The 22,910-nt window shown below is 38.0% G+C and overlaps 1 protein-coding gene across 3 annotated transcripts in view; it reads right to left on the bottom strand.

The window, feature by feature from the left end:
• Window positions 1–22,910, bottom strand: part of UBE3D (ubiquitin protein ligase E3D) — a 76,711-nt gene that overhangs the window by 30,425 nt on the left and 23,376 nt on the right. For 2 of the 3 annotated variants that reach the window (XM_030236573.2, XM_050972932.1), the window contains exon 9: window positions 1,767–1,905. In XM_030236573.2, coding sequence (XP_030092433.1) covers window positions 1,767–1,905 — 139 coding nt within the window. Of the gene's footprint in view, window positions 1–1,766; window positions 1,906–22,910 lie in introns of those variants that run through there. The other variant, XM_050972933.1, reaches the window with a different exon arrangement.

The raw sequence follows: 22,910 nt of genomic DNA, 5'->3' as shown, positions 1-22,910 counted from the left end.
CTTAGCAGAGCAGGTTTCTAACTTGGGCTTTTCAAAAACTGCAAAGTGTGTTGCTGTGAAAGACAGGACATTGTCACATTGCCAACTTTGGCACACAGGCGGGAAAACCACGATCTGTGCAGCCCAGTGCTCAGTAAATGAGCTCAGCACAGTACTGGTTGCTTTCATCTGTTCCACACAAATCTGGGGTTTAAAGGCCATGGTCAGAGGGTCTACAGGGCAAGCATGGGGATGTCCCACCCCATGGCTGACATAACCCTATGCTTCCAGGACCTGTACCATGTGCCTCCAGGGCAATGGTTTCTTTACAGAGGTAGCCTCACTAAGCTAAAATTACCCAGGAGAAATTGAGCACAATCATCCAGAGTCAGCCAAGGAAAAAAAGAAAAGTCTGACGTTTTGTGTACTCTGTGGTAAAAACACCAGCTGACAGACATCCATCACTTCCTGTCTCTACCCCATACACAAATCAAAGGGAATCCCAAATACACAACATAGGACTGAGTATGCACAGAAACAATACAGGACATACAGCCTCAGCATATAAGAAGAAACTCCTATTTAACCTTTCATGGGTAAAGCAGGGAAGACTTTACCACAGATTACTGGAAATGTAAGAGACAAGGAACACATTCTCTTGGATTAGACAACCAAAATGTTCACTTTATAATAGGAAACATGGACTACTCAACTGCATGGATTACTACTGCTGGCCAATGCTTCAAATTTATAATTATTGCAATCTATTGGCATCCAGGAGATTCTTCATTTTTATGGCCTCTGAATGTACAACCCAGTAACAATTCAGACCTTGGGTATTTAAATTGAAGCAATCAGTGGCTGCTGCTGTACCCAAGTGATCACCATGTACAGATTGCCTGTTTCCAAGCAAACAAGATGCAAAGTGAGAAACAATGCAGGTACCTATTTCCTAAAACAGGAGTTTTCAGCAGCTGTACATCAGGATAACTCTCTTAAAGTCAATGACTTGATTTTGTTTTACAACCTTTTTTTTTTTGCTGCAAAATCTACAAAAAGACTACTTTCAGTAAACATAACTCAGGAACACTAATTAGAGGAGCCTTAAGTACAAGCAGGAAATACAGACGAAGAGAGGCTACCTGATATCACGTTACAAACTGTTAATAACATTCAGTCCCATTAAGATGACGATTCTTTCATAGCTGCCAGAACAAACACAGACTCAGTACATTTCCTGCTCAACAGCTGGTTACTTTAGATTTGCATCAACACTCAACCTACAGACTATGCAACGACAGAAGCATCATAAAATGCTATGTCATATCATCATGAATTCAGTTGTCTCTATTGCATTTATAAAAATCATACTCTCCAACCACATTACAAAAGAAATAAAAATCGCAATTCAACATGCTTGTAACAATGTTTCCTTTGGAAAAATTCTATGATTGCTGAGAACTTCCAGAGTAACACACAGAAGAATGTTTGCACCACTGGAAATCTTTATTTTTTTGCTGAGAATTTTTTTAAGCCCACAAGAATTTTTTATAATTATTCTAGCTACTGTAGCCTAAGCTTGATGAAATTTCTTTAAATTTCATCACTTTAAACTGTAATGAACTGATTAAAACTCCAATGGCATTTTCCATCTTGGTCTACATTTTAATATAATGGAAAGTCATGCAACTACAGAAGACAAACCCTCTGAAAGGGTTTATGGCCCTCAGGGATCTCTCTTTTTCCAAAAGTAACACATTTATACTGAAATAGAAGCTGTTCCTTACCTGAAAAGAGTTCATGCATCGAAGTGAAGGTGGCAGAGATGCGGTACTCACACCCAGTATCAGCAACAATTCCAAACATGTTTCTGATGGAAACTTTAAAGGATGAACTCCCATATCATCTTCCCATGTATCAGCAAGCCTATAGAATTAAAAATAGCTTCATCATTTTCTTAAAATATATCTAAACCATAAGTTTCAATAAAGTATTAAAATGTGTCATATCACTGATAAAAAATTCCCTTCATGTTTTCCCTGTAAAAGTCAAAGATCAGTGTGTTTTACCAGAAAAACACGGTGTATTTAGATAAAGTACCTTACCCATACCACCAATATCTTTCAAAAATATACATAATGTGAAAGGAAAAATTAGCATATTTTAGAAAAATTCACTCATGTTTCTAGTTCAAAGTTTCATTACTTCTGAACAAAATTTCATCTGTACTTGTAATTTCCCATTATACCATGATTTTACACATAGAGTATTCTTTGAAGTACTTAATGCTTCCACTTTTTATTTTGTTTCTAGAAAGAAAGATTCCATTCAATTCTGAAAAGACAGGAGGTCAGGCATGATTTTCAAAACTGATGTTCATTATGCTCATTGGGAACTTACTAACAGTCAATACAAATCAAAAATCAATCCCAGTTCACCTTATCAGATTTCTTATTTGGATGTAGTAAAATAGTTAAGATTTCTAGAGTTACTCATAAAAACAACATTTCAGAAGCATAGTCCTGTAAACTGTTCCCACTATCACATGCTAAAGAACAAGATTAGTTCAACAAGATTTACTCAAAACACAAGATCATTCTGCTTCCTATAGTTCAGGCTTATTTCTTCCATAATACACAAACTGACAGACTGATCAGTGATCCAGTTACTTTAATAACTTTGGGGAGGTAATATCAGACACTCCTGGGTAAGATGAATGCCATTTATTCTCAGCAGACCTGAGTGCATTGCCTTGGAAGACAATGCTTGCTACCCTTCCCTGTCCAAGACTTCAAAATTTCAATAAACAATCTTAGCACCAGCTTTCAGTTTTAAATTCCTCCACCTCTTCTGACTGAACCACTGCCTGTGAACATAACAGCTTATTTTAATGTACTTTCTAGAAATAGCTGCATTTTTAAGACACTTGGGGCCCCAGCATTCAGCATGGTGAAAACTGAGCAAATACTCTCTTCACAATATCTGTGTCATCCTGGATGGTTCTCATTCTCTCAGGCCTCCCAAACCCAATGATTCACTGTAAAGTCTTGCTTCTTACACATAGGTCTGCATATACACTTTTTATACACAGCACCTTCTTAGTTCTTCTAGAAGATGCCTTACTTAGCATAATTTACACATCTTTCTTCAAAGAGTGGGTGTACTTTCACTTTCTTACCTCCATTTGTCTGAAATTGGCCACTTGAATTTCAAATCTTTTCTTTTGTCTTTTCTAAAATTTACATTTTTTTCTCTTTCCTAATTTATTTATGTGCATATAAGAATCCAACTCTGCTTTGATACATAGAAGCAAGACTTGTAATGCACAGAATGCCAGAGGGGCTTTCATCTCCCTAAAATAAGTGTTGTCTCTCTCTCTTTTTTTTTTTTTTTTTTTTGTCCCTGCCATAAAAGACAAAGAGAATCATATCACATGTAGATTACCAAATAATAATTTCTTTTCTCAAACCTCACCAGAATGAGTCATCTTGACAAAAGAAGATCTAAGTTTTACATGGTAAGGAGAAGGAGGAAGGCACCCCCTGGCTCTTCTAATGGCAGCGCATCACTTAAGATTTCCAACATATCTTAGACAATACCAAAGGGCAGAGGCCAAAACCTCCCACAAATTAACAACCTTTATAATATGGGTATCTCGTGGGACATTTGTACTGTGATACATGGACCTGGAAAAGCTGCTAAAGCTACTACAGAAAACCCCAACTGACCACCAGAACAGGAAGGTGAGATGTACAGAAGAGACTATGGAGTTTTCTCATTATTGGAAGGTACAAACCTCCAGTTAAGTCACAAATACTATGTCAGTGTTGAATGGAAACAGGATTCTTTTACAAGACTACAGACTACCCAAGTGGCCAAGCCCAGAAAAGGCAGCCCTGACTGGTTCAGAGTTCCAGGTTGGATGGGGCTTTGAGCAACCCGTCATGCAACTACAGAAGGTGTCTACTGAAAGGTGTCCCTACCACAGCAGGAGGATAGCCACTAGATCCTTAAGGTCCCTTCCAACACAAACCACTCTGTGATTCTATAAATATTCCAGGAGGAACATTTAAAGCTAGATGATGAGCCCTAAGTAATCAGTAACCAAGGAGTCTTGTTAACTGTAATCCAGAATGGAGTTTTACATTTCCTTATCCCTCGGTAATTTCATTTCCCCACATAATTAGAAACTTACCTTTATATGCTCCTTACTACTTCTTTTCTCTACATTTTCTACAATCTGGTGGTGCAGGAAAATTTAGGTGAAGCTAGCAAAATAGGGGCTCTCTTTTTCAGAAATCAGCAAGTCTAAACAATGCACTGTGCAGGCACCTTCAAACACAGCTAGAGAGTTTGGAGACTGGAGGTGGTATGCTAAAGTTCTGGGTCTTGGGAAGGTGTTTCCACAGATCAACACCCTTTCTTCAAAGAAACTTTTCAGAACTCCAAGCAATATTCAAAACATCACAACTTACATCAGTACCCTAATTCTGTACTTGTGTTTTGATACAAGGATTTTTTGGAGATGCCTCCTCATTTTGAAGTCCAACTACTACAGCCCTGACACCAAACTGGGGATATTTATTTTGTGGCTGTTGGTTTATCTGAGCGAGAGAAGGTTTGCATAAAGACATTTAGCCTAATTATATTGGAATTCTTGTTTATTAATTGCTCAATTATTAGTATTTCCTGAAATTATTTCAATGTATTCCCTTATTATAAACAAAACATATATATCTCAGCATTTACTGCTCCAGGAACAACATGTTAGGAATTAGTCCTTGTGACTTGTCCTTTCACAGCATTTAACACAAATAGTTGAGGGAAGTCACTGATTTATTAGATCATTTCTCTTTGCTCTTCTTTATCCCTGTTGCTTTTAGAAGCATTTTTCCATAATCTTTATTGTAGAGGAAAGAGATAAGCATCTATGCATAAAACAACAGCACAACAAACCACAAAGAATCCACTGTTTTTCACCTTAGTTCCATGGTCTTTCTATATAAGGGAAGTTGTCTCACTTCCAATACAGGAGAGGAGACTGCTTTCTGTTTACTGGAAAAGGTAGATGGGCTGATAATGCTCCTCAGGAGAGTGAGCATCCACAGAGGACAGCTCAGCCAATCACTCCCAGCACAATTCCCAGACATAACAGCACAGCTTGCTACACTGGCTGAAAGGAATAAGGGGGAGATAAGACACAAGCTTGAGGAAAGTGATGTTGACAACAGAAATAATGATGTACTTCCTTCAGCAAATATTCCACTTTTCTACACCACAAAGAAGTCTTGAGATTCTGGACTTCACAGTCTGACACAAGAAAATATGATTCTCGGTAGCAAACAAAATCCGTAAATTCTAAACAAATTCCCTAAGTCATTGTGGGGTGCAAGACTGCATTTACTTTGGACCAATTTTGTGACAAGAAAAATCTCATCACTACCTATTGGCCTTGCCGGTATTTGAGGGAAATGTGATTCAGCCTTAGAAACCAGGCTTTAAAAGAGTAAGATGCAGATATAACTATGTGTAAAACATACTCAGGAAAATGGTACAAACTAAGACCATGCTCTGAGTCAAGAAAAGGGCATGTCACAGTGATTTTTTTTCACAGGATGTTAAATCCACCTCTGCAAATCACCATTATCACCCAGTTTTGTCTGTCAGGGATCTCACTAACAGGAAAACACAAATAATTCTAAGCATTTTGTCTGCCACTCCATTCTTTACATTTCCCATCTCTTTTCTTTATCCCACTCTTCCCCAAAACTTGTATTAATCCTTTTAGCTTATTTCAACCAAATTTTCTTAAGAAAGATCTCAAATAAATTAGGCTTGGGGAAGTTTCATGTTTTCCTGATTTTCAGGAGAGTACTGAGAAGAAATGCACATCAGTTGATCCACAGAGAAAAGCTGCTAATGGAACACAGCAACATATATACCAGCTAATCCAGTGGTGTTTACCCAGGAGAATGTGAGCATGAATTTATTAATATGGTATTTCTATCTAGCAAAATCAACTACTATAAGCAAAGTAAACATGTTCTTCAGAGCCCACCATACTCCCCAATGAGTGAAACAAACTGAGAGACTTGGTGCTTTTACTTAAATGCACTCTATGTCGTGGGTTCAGAAACTAGGAAAAAAAAATAGAAAAAAAAAAATCTTAAATTTTGAGGCAGGAAGAAGAATTGGTGATAATGGAATTGATCCCTAGTAAGAACAACAGTGAAGAGGTTTCCCCAGTGTTAATCAAACTTGAGATGCAGCCTCTGCAGACCAGAGTGAAATCTCAAACTCAGAACTTCTTCTGTTCAATCTAAGCGATATCTATTAGTCTCATCCATGAAAACACAATGAACAGACATAAGACTGAAAGATATAATTAGAACCTTCACATATCTTTCATTCTAAAAAGGACAGAACTACATACGATGAATGCTACTAAAACTTTAATATATTTCTGGCATACAAATCAGAACTGAACTGAAGTAGTACAGAAATAAAGAAGTAAAGATCTACTCAAGGAGAGTGATACTTGACTGGATGCTGATGCAAAACAACAATGTGCTATGTGCTAAACTGTCAGAACAGGGAACTCCAAACAAGTAAGAAATAAAGATGACAAACTGAGACTATCTTCCCCCTTATCCTTTTCAATGCTTTCTCTAAGGAAATGGTCATTAAGGAGAAATTTATAATTTCTTAATATGATTCTCACATTCCCGTAACCAGTCAAAGAAATACAGCTAGGAAAGTAAAGTTCCCACAGTCACAGGCATAAAATGTTTCTAAAAATGAAGCAGTATTTTCAAAGTTGTTTAGTTGATAATAATGTGAAATCCAGGAAAATTTTGATTTCTTCAAAAAATAAAAAGAAATCAACAAATGCTCTCGGAAATTCAAGCAATTAATTCTGAAAGCGGAGAGGAATAAAACTTGAAAACAACTACTCACATAAGATTAAAGACAGTTACTTCTCTAACAGAAATAACTGATCACAATGGTTTTAGAAAATATTTTACATTTGAATCACCATGCATCGGGGAATGGTATTTGTCCACTGTTAATATGGAATTGATCCCAATGAATTTTGTATGTAAGTTAGAATAACATTTCAAAACTGTGTTCTTAAAAGCAAGTTTTAAGACAACAAAATAATTAAATATATTTATTTCATAATTTCTTGATATAAGAACTAGTAAACTAACTACAAGCCAGTCATCCCTCAGGTCATGGAACCCACCCACAACATCCTAAATCTTCATGGAAAAATGCAATATACATGACACATCAGGGAAGCAAAAGAAAACTTTGTATCTCAAACCCGAGAAAAACTGATGAAGATTCTGATGAGATTTTTAAAAACTGGACCAGACTTCTAACCAGACTGCATTTATTTCAAAAGAAGCCTCTTCCATCAGTGCTAAAGACATTTATCAATAATAATCCTTCATCGTACATGAGATTCACTTTTAAATGCAACTGAGCTGTCTCAGCAACAGACAAAGTAAGGCTGTTTTTGAAGAGGAACAGATAAGCCCTCTTTTCCTTTGCAGAACATCCCCATCATCACCTAATTTAGCAAGCTACTTCTATAAATACACTAACTGAGGGTAGTCTACACAGGTCAAAACTGGAAAATGCAAAAGCTCTTACTCTGTGTTGCTGAGGCAATGTGCTAACTAGATTTTATTAATTATGATCTAGGTAAATGTGCTCTGCATTTAGGGCTCCAAATGCTGTGAAACTCTTGAAGGAGATGTTAACTTTAGCTTCAGTGCTTTGATGAATCAAGCCTGTGCTGAAGAATCCAATATAAAAGCTGACAGAAGCTCAGCCCTGAGTCTCAGAGCTCACTGAATGTTGTTAAAGCTGCCCTTTCCACGAGCTACAGCTCTGAGAGAAATGACAGATGACTTTACTGAACCAAAGGACAAACCTGCTAAATTAAATAACTATTTGTAAAAGTGATTTAATCTAAAACCAATTCTTAATTATGGCTGATGATGTGTCTATATACTTAATGTACCAGGAGGCTAAGTTATTTATACTTTTAATTATCCTTCCAACGATCTAAAAACAACATAAAAATCAATGCCTGCTCATTAGTTACTGAACTCTTACCAAAATTTAAATAATATGGACGACTAAGAAGTGCAATATTTCACAGTCTACAGTGAAAGTACCTCTTTCCTTTGGAAAAAAACTTGCTTTTTAGAACCACTGCTTCCGTCCTGAAACTGACATCTGTGCTCACGTTCTACCATTCATTATTTATTCTGAGCAGTTGGGAGTGTCAAGTGTGGGCTTTGAGCAAATTTTCCCTGGGACCTTTACTAGTTGCATGGTATCGCAAACCAATAGGGATTAAATCTCTCATAAGAAACAAAAACCATAAGAACAGAAATTCAACCCACTGGTGTTCCTGCAAGGAAATGAGCAAGAGAAGAGTAAAATATTTAGGGAAGCAGAGAAGGCAGAGAGTGTGCCTCTTTGTATTTTTTGCAATGGACTACAGTGGTCAACACAGAAGCTCTATCTTGAAGTTTTAAACATTTTATTTTTCAGTGTAGCACTACAGAGACAAGACTTCATTTAACTGAATTTCTGGATTTTCATATGGCCTTAAATACTATCACTTGCAAAGCAATCTCATTATAAAATTACTGATATATAATCCTTACACTGAAGTGCATCATATATACAGCATATAGTACATATATTTTAATTTAGTATATATAATTATATTAGTTATATATACAACAATCCTATTAACATCCAATGATACATATTTCTATAAATTACTATAATAGCTGCATATAGGACATGCTCACTATTAACAGCCTTCTAGCTTTTTTTCTGAGTAATGAATAGTTTGACTGGAAAAAATATGCAAATCTGGAGTCTAGTCAAAAAGAAGTTAGCTAGAAATCCACTGCAAAAACAATTCACTGGGTTTAATATACCCCATCCTGCAAAATGTAAGTCCTTCTTGAACTTTCAATGTGTCACCATTTGAAAAGGGCAAGTTATTTAATACTAATAAGAAAGCCTTATAATGAAACTTCAGATTTAATCTCACCAGAATACCAGTATCATATTATTTTTCAGATGGGCTGACATAAGAGGTATCAACTGGTCTTGTAGTATTTTAAAGCACCTTTTAATTAAAATTATGCTATTTGCTCTGATGAATGCTTTTATGATTTAAAATCCATACTCCACATGCAGTTTTCTCATTTCTAACTCCAATACATAGCATAGACTAAATAACTCATGCTAAAATGCACATTAAAAGATAGTGGATTAAATAATTTTGTTTTCATGAAACAACTACAAATTAATCTCAACGACATTAATTTTATTGATGCATTTGAAATTATTTTATAACTTCTTGACATGCTTTTATCATTACAAGCTATTTAAGGGAAATCAGAAGTAAAGCTGCCTATTTAAAACTGTAAAGCAAAGCCCAAATTACTTCACACCAACCAACATTTTTAGTAGACTCAACTGCCCTATATTAATGTAAATATAACTGCACTGATTTTGGGATATTTATTAGGAAATGCTATTTGCAGAACAAAGCCTCTGAATAGTCAACAGAATGAAATTCTTTTTTTCTCAAAGGGTAAAGGGCAAAAGCAGAAAACCAAACAACTGTTAATATACTGTTCCAAGACAGACATGGTTGTTTACAAGCAGATTATTCCTCTGAAGCACAGAAAGCTATCTAAACATACTGCAACTTCTTGCATGGCAATAAATCTTGAAATTTTAATCCTGGTCAGGAGTAACTTTGCCTTGGAGTATGTAATTTCAAAGTAATGCTCAACATACTTCTCCAGACTAAATATTCTTGGGTGTTCACCAACTTCTTTTCTACATTGCCTTCCTTCCTCCATCTGGCTGCTATGCAATTTCAAAAGCATTAATTTTAAGCTGCAAACTCTTATCACCCATAAAATATTTTCATTCCATTGCAAAACAGCACCAACTGTACAGTCTCTGTGGAAGACAAAACACAATTTCAGCTGCAATAATCACTGAAGTAAAGCTTAAACATCACAGAAGGACTAGCAGGTGTTCATCTATTCTGAAACCTGTAGGTTGAAGATTCATAGGATCTAAAATGGATGTATGAAAACCTAAATCAAGCAACAATGCCTAAAGCAGACTTATGTTCAATGGGACACCTAGATACGTGGGACCACAAACACAAATGTACTAAATTTAAAATTCTCAACAGTACTCAAACTATGTACAGATGGTCTGTGAGTACAACTAAGACATATTTAGTCTTTATTTAGTTTCAGCACCAGGTAAGCAGAAATAGGCTCATCAAAGAATGAAGAGAAAAAGTTATTTTAATTTCGTGGGAACTGGTCTTGGATATAAAATCCCAAACCTGCTGGGTATGTCCCAGAATATGCTCTACCAGCAAAATCACAGTGCATAAAGGCATAGCAGCAGCAGATCTAGCCACAGACCCAACCCATAGCAACAACTGTCTATGGATGGAGACAGTGTATCTTCATTCATCTACAAGATCAACAGCTTACTGCAAAAAGTGAACCTGTAAAAGCAGAAAACTGCTGCAAATGTTCATCAGTTACAGTGAAGGTCTTTTTAGAGCATCTGACTAAGGGATACAAGCTCATGGAGAAAAAGCTCCTGCTGGGCTTGTGATGTCAAACATATCTAGATTTAACAGGAAGAAAACATGGCAGACAGTGAATTCTGTCACAATATATATATGTTTAAACTACTTCTTAAAAATTCCTACATAATTTTTGCCTACCTGGGTGCAAGAGTAGAATTCACATTGATGTAATTTTCCCACAAAACCAAGAAAAGCACTGGAGTTTAGCTCTTGCTGAGCATCACCTAAAGTCTGCTGTGACTGCTCTTTAACATCCACACTATGCAGAATTGCTGGTGCAGCTCCAAAGTACAATGCAATTGCTGACTTCTCAGCAGCAAAGCAATGTGGTCCCACTAAAAGGAGAAGCAAATTACTCTCATAAAAACTGCATGGCCAATGCTTTAGAATACGCTTCTTCACCTTCATGGTTGTGTTAAGGCTTTAAGCTGCTTTTTTTTTTTTTTTCATGTCTTACTGCATCCCAGGTATAAAGAATTAAAGTAACTTTTCTGAAAACAATAAAGATCAGATTCCTGCAGCCAGATCACTGCTGATAATTTACCATAGTGGAGGATGGCAGGAGCAACAGCAGCACTATGACTCTACAATGAAGTTTTATTGAATATGGCTATACAACTCAGAATGAAGGGATAGATTAGAACGCCTCTTAAAATACTTTTCTTCACCTTAAGCACCTCTTGATTCCTTCCTGGATACATCTTGCTCTAAATCAGAACAGACTGCTCACTATTTCCCTAATGTATGACAACAACTGTAGACTACTGTGCTTGGGATGGATGCAGAGGACACAGCAGTGTGCTACTGACCTATGCTAACAGCCTGGCTGGTGCCATCTTACTTGCAAGGAATATCAAATGTGAGCAGCGACACCATCAAACTAAAATGCCTGTCTTTGCAGTATGTATGAACCAAGCACTTGAATTCTCAGGTTACATCTCTTTTTTTGTTTTTTTCTAACCTCTCAACACTTTGGATATGTATTTAAGGATACATAAAGGCCATTTGCCACAGCAAATGTGTGCACGCCTCTTCTAATAGCACTTATTTCCTGAAGGGTACAAGTGCATAGTAGAGCTGTAGACAAACAAAGTACTGGGTAAAAGCTCCTTCAGGGCACTTGCTGACATCAACATAGTTACTCTAGTAAATGCAAACTAATTCCAGACAGCTCACCCTTAAAAGGTTCATTTAATTTTAGGGAAGCCTGCCTATGGGACTAGCGATGTCTGCTGGACCGGCAGCTTTCCTCAGCAGACTCTTCTTCCAACTTTTGTTGAAAATAACCTATAGTTATTTTCATCATTAACAATATATTCCTCTAGATGAACACTTGCTTTACAGATATTGTGGGAAAAGTATAACCCAAAAGGTTTATCTCCAAAATTGTGCAAATAAACCAAATAGGGCAGGAGAAGGAAGGTGCAGGTCACTGGCAAGACAGACAGAAAATTTAAAATCACAGAATCATTTTGATTGGGATAGACCTCTAAGATCGTACAGTACAGCTATTAACCTAACACTACCAAGTCCAAGTACTGCCACAAACACTTCATTTTCCCAGAGAAAAAAAAGGTATTTGCCTTGGTGTATTTTTTCCACAAACCAACCTCAAGAACTTACAGAATCTTATCAAGGGACTCTAGAGATGGGTCATAAATGTAGAGCACCTTCTCCTCACTGTGTGCACATTAGCCAGCATCTCCTGCATGCAGCTGAGCTTCCCACCTGAAGGCTGAGACAATAGGCTGTCCTCAGCTCCTCCAGGGGCTGACAACTAGGTAAAAGGACCAGAGAAAACTCAAAATATCTCTGCTGTCTCCTGGGCTCCACTTCCACCAAGCTCTCACACAGGAATGATTTTACAGACTCTTTCCTTACTCTTTCCCCTCTCAAGGCTGGAAACTCCAATCATAAAATAGGAGACTCAGGAGGAAGACATAAATGTCTTTTCCAAAAACATTGGCATGCCTAAATTTTTGAATGCCCAGATGTTATCAGTAACACCACTCTCCTGAAAGTGTCTTTACATCTCTCCATGAAACTATAATCTTTATTTAAAAATCATCAAAATGAAGTGTTATGTTAGTGAAAATAAAAAATGTAGTGTCAGGTATCCTATTACAAATACCAGGGCCCTTCACTTCACAGAAAGTTTCCCTCTGTACAAATGCTACACCCAGTATCTGAGAATTGTTTTTCACCATGTAAAATGTGAAAGGTTGATAGAGAGGCAATCAAAAAATCCAAAACCATCATTTTAAATAGCGGCAAGGCAGATCAAATACAAGAATTCAATTTTTGTACTAGATCAGAACAAAAGGTTCCAAAAACCTCATGAACAGTATGCCCAGACCCTCTGCTGGTCAGATGCTTAAGAAAGAGAAGACCTATGTAATTTGAAATGGCATTTAATTCACTTCAGTTCACCCAATCACTTCTCAGGTGAGCAAATTATTCTAAGAGCAAGGGGATAAAAAAAACTGGAGACTGTAAAGATAATTTACCTTTCAAAGAGAAGTAGAAGTTTTCATAATGAAAACAGGGACAGTGAACCAAGCTGCAGTACCTTAGCAAGGAATTTTATTAGTATATCTATTTCAAAATAGATTAGTATACAATATCCAAGATTAAAAAAAAAATGTACTTACTATTCTTGATCTCTTATAATAATTCTAAGCATCACAAATGCAATGTCAAGAATTATTTTGAGCTATTTAAGCTCCTAGTTTCACCTGTGATTGACTTGTTTTCTAGTTTCATCTGTTTGAAGTCCTCCTTCATTCACTGAGATATTACTGAAGTCAGTCCAAAAATACCTGGTCTGCTTGCCGAAAACAACTACCAGATGATTTTCAAATTGGTAACTCTGATTGAAATATCTACAGAGCAGCAGCAACTATGTCATGTGTGCCCAACTGCAATACTCATTATTAACAAAATCTCAAATCTCAGAGATGCCGCAGAAAAAGCAAAAGAAGGCCCCACAACAGCAAAAACATTCAAGAGATGGACAATAATTGTTTGGTGTTTCATCAGATTTAAAGATTTACTAACTCTTCATCTTTAAAAGCAGAACTTTGTATCCAGACTAAATCATTCTACAATAAGCATACCTTTCTCTATGATTTCAATTCTATGTTTATCAAATTATCTTCATTTTTAAAGTGCTGTCTGAAAAGCAGCTTTGCTCTGCATGGATAAAAATAGGAAAGGTTTTTTCTTCAATAAGGCCTTAGATATCTAATCCCAAATCTCAGTGGGCCTTGTTAAAGCAACATCATAAAATTTTTACACATCCTTATTAGTCTGGGGAAAAAAAAAAAGTTCTACGTATCAGTCAGAGCTTATACTGACTAATGTGGCCTTAGGGAAAGGACTGTTTAAATTCATGCATCTAGACATTAGAAATGGATTGACGGATGCAATTATGATAAATCAGCATAGGTTTATTAAGTAAGATTTTTTGTAATTAGTAGTTACAGGTGAAAAAAAGAAGACATTCAGACCCAGTGCATAAATGCTGTAAAGCTGGTGTAACCTGCAATTTCTGTGCACTGTGAGCACACTGAGAGGTATTTGTATCACTCAGTCTTGGTACTAAGTGACCTGATGGATGAGCAGGCATGGGATAGCTGATGAAGCTACTGGTCTCAGCTGTTGACTCTGCCTGGACACCTGAACTGCTCGTCACTCATCTCCTAAACTTCCATGGTTCAATGTGCAGTGTCTTTAAGCAATCCAAAATTGGCAACAATTTACTTTCAACCACATGCTTTAAACTGCAGCACCTGAGGACTTGACTGTCTAGTGGCTCAGGTGTCTGTGCTGCAAAAGCAAGGCAAACAGTTGGTGCAGTAACCTTACCCAAGACCATGACTGAAAAACAGGGCTGGCTTCTGCAAGACAGTCTGAGTTTCCCACCTAAGCCATGCAGTAGAATGGCAGAGAGGCAGCAGCAAACCCAGTGAGCAATGTGGTGTCCCCTTGCCTTGTTACTAACGGTCTCACCACCGTCCCCAGGAAAGGCTCTAACCACAAACCAGGGGAATTAAGCAGTATGTAGAAAACATAGCCCTAATATGAGCTCTGCCACTGTCACACCAGCAGCAGTCCCAACACTGTCACTGGTACCAGAAGGATGGTGTCTTTGATACCCTGCCCTAACAGTACTGAAACAGGTGTGCATTCAGGGCTGTGGAATAGCCACAAACAGTAACAGTGGTTTTGTCAGCAAAGTAAACCAGGCAAGCAGCTGAGAAAAATTATCTAAGAAGAAAAAAATCAAATTAAATCAAAGCTGAATGAATCAATGGTCTGTACGATGAGATGGTGCTGCTGTTACCCCGTACATAAAGCTCTAAGCTCCCTAGCCACAGTATAAAGCACTTGCCTGGGTGTTCTCACAGAGGTTATTCCTACCAGCTGTGCCACATGAAGATTTATACATGCTCCATAAACTTTAATTCTCTTTTAAAGTCCTATTATACCAAGCAGGGGGCCATTTCTGAAGTTGAAATGGATTTTCAGAACAATATAAAGACGAAAATGTTTTCTGGCCTCTGATTTTTAAACCTTTGGGTAAAATTAAATCTCTTCCACAGCACTGTTGATATTCCATATAGAAATATTCACAAATACCACGCACTCCAGAACATTATGTCTGAATCCAAAGGGAGAAGTTATCCTGCTGTACAGAAAAAATGCTGTAATCACTGTTCACAAAAATCTCTCAGCTTGATGCTTTGAAGTTTTTTCCTGATGTACTGACTTCAGAAGAGAAGGAAATTCAGTTTTTTAAGATGCAATTACCTGCAGCAAAGCAAGAAACACCACAAATAATAGAAGTGGTTGGTCCCGAATTTGCTGACAACAAGATTTATTCTTTCTATTCATTCAATCTAAACCATTGCCAAACAAAAGCCTAATGACTGAAGTTAGAATTTCATATATGTCACATTTTCCCTTTCACACTGAAACCACAATTTTAATAGATGAGTTTATTTTTATCATCATTTTCCCACTCCAAAAAAAAATTATACCTCTTGCAAAAATTGTACAGAAGCTCACTCTATGCAGGTAGCACAAAACTGAAGTATCAGATGTGGCTAGAAGTCAAATTTAACAAGCAATTAAATCCTAAATAAATAAAACCAGCAGTCAAGAGCACAGCTTCCTCTCATAAAAGTAAACTTTCAGTTAAGTCAAAATCCTAAACCAGAATAGATTTTTTTACATCTTTTACTACATCCCACAGCTCACTTTGGAAATTCACAGCAGACCAACTGCATATCTGGAAAGACTCAACTTTCCACTAGCCCCTTTTCCATATCCTCTGCCACTATGTGTCCTGTCTGTCAGTTTTCCTCTGTGCAGGGAAATACTTTTCCATAAATAACCCCTCCACCCTTCCCCAGTTTTACCCTAGTTTTAACACCTCCTCTCCTCAGAGCTATTCTGAAGCTTCCCCCTTTCTGCTACAGCAGAGATTTACCAGTGCCTGTTTAATCCTGGCTGATGCCGAAGGAGCCCTTGGCAGTTCTTAGGCAGAGCTGTCCAGAGTCCTGCTGTCCAGCTGCACACACGAGGCACAGCAGGAGGAATCACACAGGGCCACACACCAACCTTGTGAGATCACTCTGGGGGCTGCACCACACACACACCTTGACACAGATTAGTGAAGGCAGATTGTTTAGGCTCTTTAGCTTTATGGGCTTTCTTAAAATTTTATGGGTCAAGAAAAAGGCAAAGCTAGTCTCAGCTTAGAAGCAGAAGGTACAGGATAAGGGAGTTCTGGACATGAGGAGGAGCAGAAGAAGAAAAAAGGAATAGAAAGGGGATTTAGGTAGAAGACTTAATCTATGGTTAAACCAAGTCAATGTTGATGCAGGAATTGATGCTACAGACAAAAACAGATTTTGGATAAAAGGAAGTGAAGTAGGCATGGAAAAACTGTGTCACAGACACCAGCTCAATGAGAAGTCTTTCAGTAGATGACCTTGTTCAAACAGGAGATGCAACAGCTGAAAACAAGACAGCTATAAACCTTATCTATATTAAGTTAATTAGAATGCACTTTAGATGTAGGAGAACACACCATAGGTAAAGAAGTAAAACCACACTTGATAATTAACAAATGGTTGAATAACAGTCCAATCAAGACTGTGGTACCAGTGTGGATCTCTATGCAAGATGTTCAGAGACTAAAAGGATTTCTGTCTCAAAACATTTCAGGGGCATGTGTGGGAAGGGGCAGGTGGGGCCTTGGCTTCCATGAGGCAATGCCCTGCCCCACACACCTCACACACCGCCAGGCCTGTATCCCAGCCCTGTAGAGGCTGCCAATCCCCAGCACACCAGAGCCAATGCTCCACACTCGCCTCTGGAGCCCCATTCTAGCCCCAGAGTGAGCAGATGCCCCTTTGGAAAGCCAAAGGGTAGCTAAGCCAGGACATGCAGTGAGCAGATCTTGACCCTATCTCTTCTTGGAATTTCCAGCAGCTGAATGCTGCTGGAATGAGAAGTGGTAGCTATACTTTACTGTAGTGGTAGCCATAGTTCTTTTCTATCTTTCTCTTTCTTCTACTAATTCCTTCTTATAGTTTTGAGTAACTTAAAAATGGATGGGATTGGAGCTTGCTAAGTCAATGCTTTGAGAAGATGCTTTGATTGAATGCTGCTCTAAACTTCTGTTGAAGTTCTCTGATTTTCCAAAGTTGCCAGTAAATTTTTTTTATTGTCTTGACTTCTTCAGAATATCTTACTAGTATTCTTCCCGTGCATCTAAGTCAGAATACATAAAAAACCATAAGCCCTTTTAAGATTCTTGTCAAGCACGTTTTTGGGGTCTTACAGATGTCACTCCAAATTGCTTCCAGAGAGCAAAAGAGTTATGTTGAAGGTGCATTTGAAAGTCTTTTGGCAGAGGTGGAACACTAAACTAGACATTTAAAGCTAAAATACTCACCTCCCTGCAAGAACAGCTATTGAGCTGTTACTCTCATGGCCATACACACTGGGACAACAGGCAGGGTCAATCCCATATCTCACTTCTGAGTAGATCTAATAGCCCAGTCTTCTGGAAATTACTTGGCTGAAGCTCTAAAATTCCGCACAATTTTATTCCCTGGAACAAGCCTTCCGAGCTTTCCAGTCAGATCTCCTCCATGTCTTCCTCAAACATTCATGCCCACAGACGGTGGATTGAGAACTGAATCAAGGACAGACCCCAGAATGTTCTGATCCGTGGCACAGGGTCTAGCTGGAGGCGTGTTGGAGGCCTGGACTAGTGATGTCCCCCAATGCTCAGTAGTGGGCCCAGTATTGTTTAAATTATTCCTCTATGACTTGGATGGAGGGGCAGAGGCCTCCTCAGCAAGTTCACTGATGACACAAAGCTGGAGGAGTGGCTGATACCCCAGGGGGCTCTGCAGCCCTTCAGAAGGAGCTCAGCAGGCTGGAGAGGGGAACAGAGAGGAACTTTCTGAAATTCAACAAAGGCAAGTGCAGGGTCCTACACCTGGGAAGAGTAACCCCTGGCTCTACTACAGGCTGGAGACCAACTTGCTGGGAGATGGACCTGGGAGTCCTAGTGGAAGAGGCTGTCCATGAGCCAGCATGCGGCCAAGAAGGCAAATTGTATCCTGGGGTGCATTAGGAAGAGCATTAGGCAAATAGTATCCTGGGATGCATTAGGAACAGGTGAAGGGAGATGATCCTGCCCCTCTACTCAGCGTTCGTGAGGCCACATCTGGAGTCCATTTCTGGGCTTCTCAGTACGAGACATGGAGCTCCTGGAGCAGGTCCAGTGGAGGACAACAAAGTTGATGAGGTGACTGGAGCATCTCTCTTATGAGGAAAGGCAGAGGGAGCTGGGCCTGTTCAGTCTGGAGAATAGACAACTGAGAGTGGACCTCATCAATGTCTATCAGTATCTAAAGGGAGGTGTCAGAGGCTGGAGTCAGGCCCTTCTCAGTGGCGCTAAGCAATAGGGCCAGAAGCAATGGGAAGAAACTGATGCACGGGAAGTTCCACCCAGATATGAGGATGATCTTTTTTACTGCACAGGAGACTGAGTATTGGAACACATTGCTCTGAGAGGTTGTAGAGTCTCCCTGACTGGAGATATTCAAGAACCATCTGGATTCAGTTCTGTGCCATATGCTCTAAGATGACCCTGCTTGAGCAGGGAGGTTGGACCAGATGGCCCCCACAGTGGTGCCTTCCAACCTTACCCACTCTGTGATTCTGTGATAGGTATCACTTATTATGCTTATTAATTATACAAATAATTTAATTTTTAGCTTAAGGCCAGTAGGCAGAGGAGCCATCACAAGAATTACTTGTTCTGTTTTGATGCCACAGCACTCAAAACAGGCAATTAGCAGCAATATCCTATTGTTGTTGCACACACAAAGATGGAAGTATCATGACCAATTTTACAAATAAACCTTTCTTCTTTGGTCTCAAGTCATACACTCCCAATTTGCTTTAGCCTTACCAATTTGAAAATATTTCAAGTAAAAGCGGCAGCTTAAATCGTAAAGTATTGTTGGTTTACACAGCCTGTCATGGAGAAACACAATAGAAACAACAAATGCTAATTGATTCAAAACAGGCCAAGATACTAGAATCCAATAAATAAATAAATCAATCAAGTTTTGAGGTTTAAGTAGTTCATGTCAACCATCTGTCCAATAAGCTTTTATAAGATTTGCTTTTTCACTCTTGGCTCATTATTTGATTCCTGCCTGCTCAAATAGATCCCGTCATTTTAAAGGCATTACAGGAGTTGAGTACTTACAGTTCCCAAGCAAACCCAACAGTCTTTATAAGTCTATAAGAAACAAACTGCAAGCAACAAACTGCAAGCATCCAAGTGGAAATCTGCTATGTCTGATGTATGATTATAAAACTACTCTCAATGGATCAGCATTATCATATTTAGGCTACTTGGTTTTAAAAAAAAGCAGTGTTATAGGGAAAGCAAAATGAGAGCTATAAATATACATAGTAAGACTTGAGTATATGTGACATAGATTTCCTTCCAGCAAGTAAGTCAAGCCCCTAACTGCAATTAGCAAGAACACTACATGCTGTAGTTTAGGATCCCCATGTCTATTTAGCTGGTGGAAATTCTGAATTGTGGTTTGCTAATCCCCACCCAAAATCTAGCAGGACGTAATTTCAGGGGAGATTAAAAGAGTACTACGCATCAGCAGTGAAGTTCTGGAACTTGTCACTTGATTGTGGAGGCAGACAGCACCAGAAGGCCAAAAAATATTTATTCAAATAGATGACCAAAAGATGAATGAACAGACAGTAAAAGAAATAGGCAGGGCTGTATCATCTGAAAACTTTAATACAACCACAGAGCTGAGCACTGCAAGAAAGTGCTCACACACTACTCTGAAGAATATTTCTGGATGTTGGAGGGAAGATACAGAACTAAAGAGAACATGTAAAAGTGCTGTGACCCAGCATGGCATTTCTTACATTCCTATCATCCTATAAGTGTTATTAACTACCTGGCAATGCAGTTGTTTCTGATAACACATTTTAATTGGTTTCAGATAGTCTTGCTGCTTTTAATTTACAATTTTTTGCCACCTAACTTGACATTTCTCTTATTACCAATCCTAATATTCCTCAAAGAGCTGAACTACAGCAAGATGAGTCAAAGACAGATAAAAATTACCAACATTGTGCTTACCTGAATTGCAGTGTTCCACAAATAAATATGAAGAATATGGAAAAAGGGTAAAAGCCTGAAATTTATTTTTTTGTTTTACATTACGGAACCACAAATCCTGATTCAGAAGCATATTTGTGATCAGAGAATATTTATCCATCTTTTCTTTAAAAAATTAGACCATAAGAAGGAGTTGAGCAATAGCCTTTACAGTCAATTTCATATTTTTACATTGCCAATTATTCTGTAGATAGCATTTAACACTTTTAGTGCAGAGAACAAAAGCAGTACCTTACAAGACAAGTACTAATACAACAGCACCTTTCACAATACATAAGAAGACAGGCAGGCAATCAGTCAGATTATCAATGAATGGATAAGCAATTTGGGATTACAAATCCCATTTTAAAAACCAGTAGGAATCCTTCGTCCTCTGACTTCAATGTGACATTTCAAAAGATGAACAAAAAAAGCAACCTAAGCAAAAAGCTCAGCTGGAATGATAAAATGAGCAAAATTTTTGAGAAAAAATATGAGAATTTGTTCAGTAGACAAAAAGTTTATTCCAACAGTTTTCTCTACTTCAATTAGTACTTCAAAGACCACTTTAAATAGCAAAGATAGATACCAAAAATACAATAACTCATAAGAGCACAAAGATATATCAGATCTGTGTTTAAGAGCAAGAACTAAGTTCCTAAGTAACTACCATAAAAGGCTGCTGCATATGGCAGGTGTAGTTTCAAGAAAGAAAAAAGTCAGGATATTTGTCTGGAAAGTTATAACTAAAAGTTGTGTACACTTTTTCTCAGAGGTGGGAAAGGATGTTACCAGTAGGGAAGAGCAGTCTGCTGCCTAAGCACTCAAATTTCATGAGGCTTACAGCTTCCACTTCTATCAAACTCTGAGAAATATTCTTTTCTTTTCTGTCCCAAAACCCTGACTGGCATCCAACTCCAATTTTTATCTTCTAAAAATTTCTGCATTACTGTTCAGTCATGCCTTCTAAGGTAACTCATCCCACCCATGGTGTCAGTTCTCTTAACTCAATACCATGAAACAATTTAAGAAGGGAACAGAAAAAAAAACAATCTGAAACAATCCAGACCTTTCATATTCTATTTACAATCACATCCACTCTTTTAATCATTTCAGACAGAAATCAGCTTACAGAGAGCACAAACCAGAGAAACACTGGTCACTCCTCAGTCAATCAATTGATCTATGTGGTCCCATGTGTTTTCTACAGGCAAGAGTCACTGAAAAACTACGAAAATCTCAGACATTCAAAAATCAGTGAAATAGGACACAGTTTGATGGTTTTTTTGAGAAGTAAATTACTCTAGGGTGATATATAGAATGAAAGCCATTCTTGAGAGAAATAAAAACATTCTGGAATACATCAATAACAGCTTCATAAACAGCTAACTATATACAGACTGTAATAAAAGCACTAGGACTCAAACCCTCCAGGTTTTCAGCCACAAACTCAATTTTCCAGCTTATTCTTGTCCCTCTAAAACTAATAAAATGAACAATTTCTGGAAGTAATTTTTCAACTCCCAAATCATAAGCAGCAAATTTTTACATAGGAAAAGGTTTCTGCAACAGCTGTAAACCATTCAGAGATGCATATGAGATACAAAAATTTATCAATGACCTTTTGACAAAGCTTTGCCTAGCACTCTCCTCTAAAGGGAAAAGTGCAATTTTCCTCCCTACTGTACCTTCACATATATTTTCTGAGATCAAGTTATGGTCAAATTGCCATGTAACCACATTTTCAATTTTCTTCATACAGTTTTACAACACTCTCACTTCAGCAGTATTTACTATTATCACTCCCAGCAGCTAAGGCTGTTTGCATAAGGTGTTATTTGCCAAGAACCTGCTACTTGAAAGGAAGACCTCTTCTGTCTGCACAGCAGATTTGTAGGTGGAGAAAAGTAGCCTTGTTGAGAGAAAAGTAGAGGGAACCAACATAATCACATGCACATGATTCATAAAGGACAGAGCAGAAAATGCATGAGGTATCCTTCTCTAATGGAACTCAAACACATTTATAAGATACTTTTTTCATGCAGGTTCAACTAATTTGCCGTAGAAGAATTTTATAAAGCTCCCTCAAGAGCTAAAAGCCTAAATGCAGACAGACTTAGCCAGAACTTGTGTTATCACACAAAATATACACCTAAGTGTTTCTAGCCCTGTTTCACTGCTGAAGGAGTAAGATACAAATCACTAAAATACTTAAAGGCTACCCTCAGGAAGATAGAGGAATACAGCTCCAAGGAGAAATGACAAGAGCTACTATAAGTAGCATGTCTGGATACACTTAACCCTATTTTAACTTCACAATGCCTTAAAAGTTACTTAATGTCCTCAAGCAAAGCAGCCTAATATACAGAGAATACCCAGAGAACAGCTGTTAAGAATTCCTTGCCAAAGTAAAGGTATATGGAGAGAGGCTCCACATGACATGTTCAGTTTGTTCCTATCCCATATGTCAGTTGCTCTCCCAGAGACTGGAAGAAGAGAAATGCTTCTTCCTTCCACAGACAACATGGAGCTGGG

Source organism: Serinus canaria, chromosome 3, assembly GCF_022539315.1.
Source record: "Serinus canaria isolate serCan28SL12 chromosome 3, serCan2020, whole genome shotgun sequence".
Lineage (NCBI taxonomy): Eukaryota > Metazoa > Chordata > Aves > Passeriformes > Fringillidae > Serinus > Serinus canaria.
Note: the sequence above shows the minus strand (reverse complement) of the source record. Positions and strands in the feature narration are given on the sequence as shown.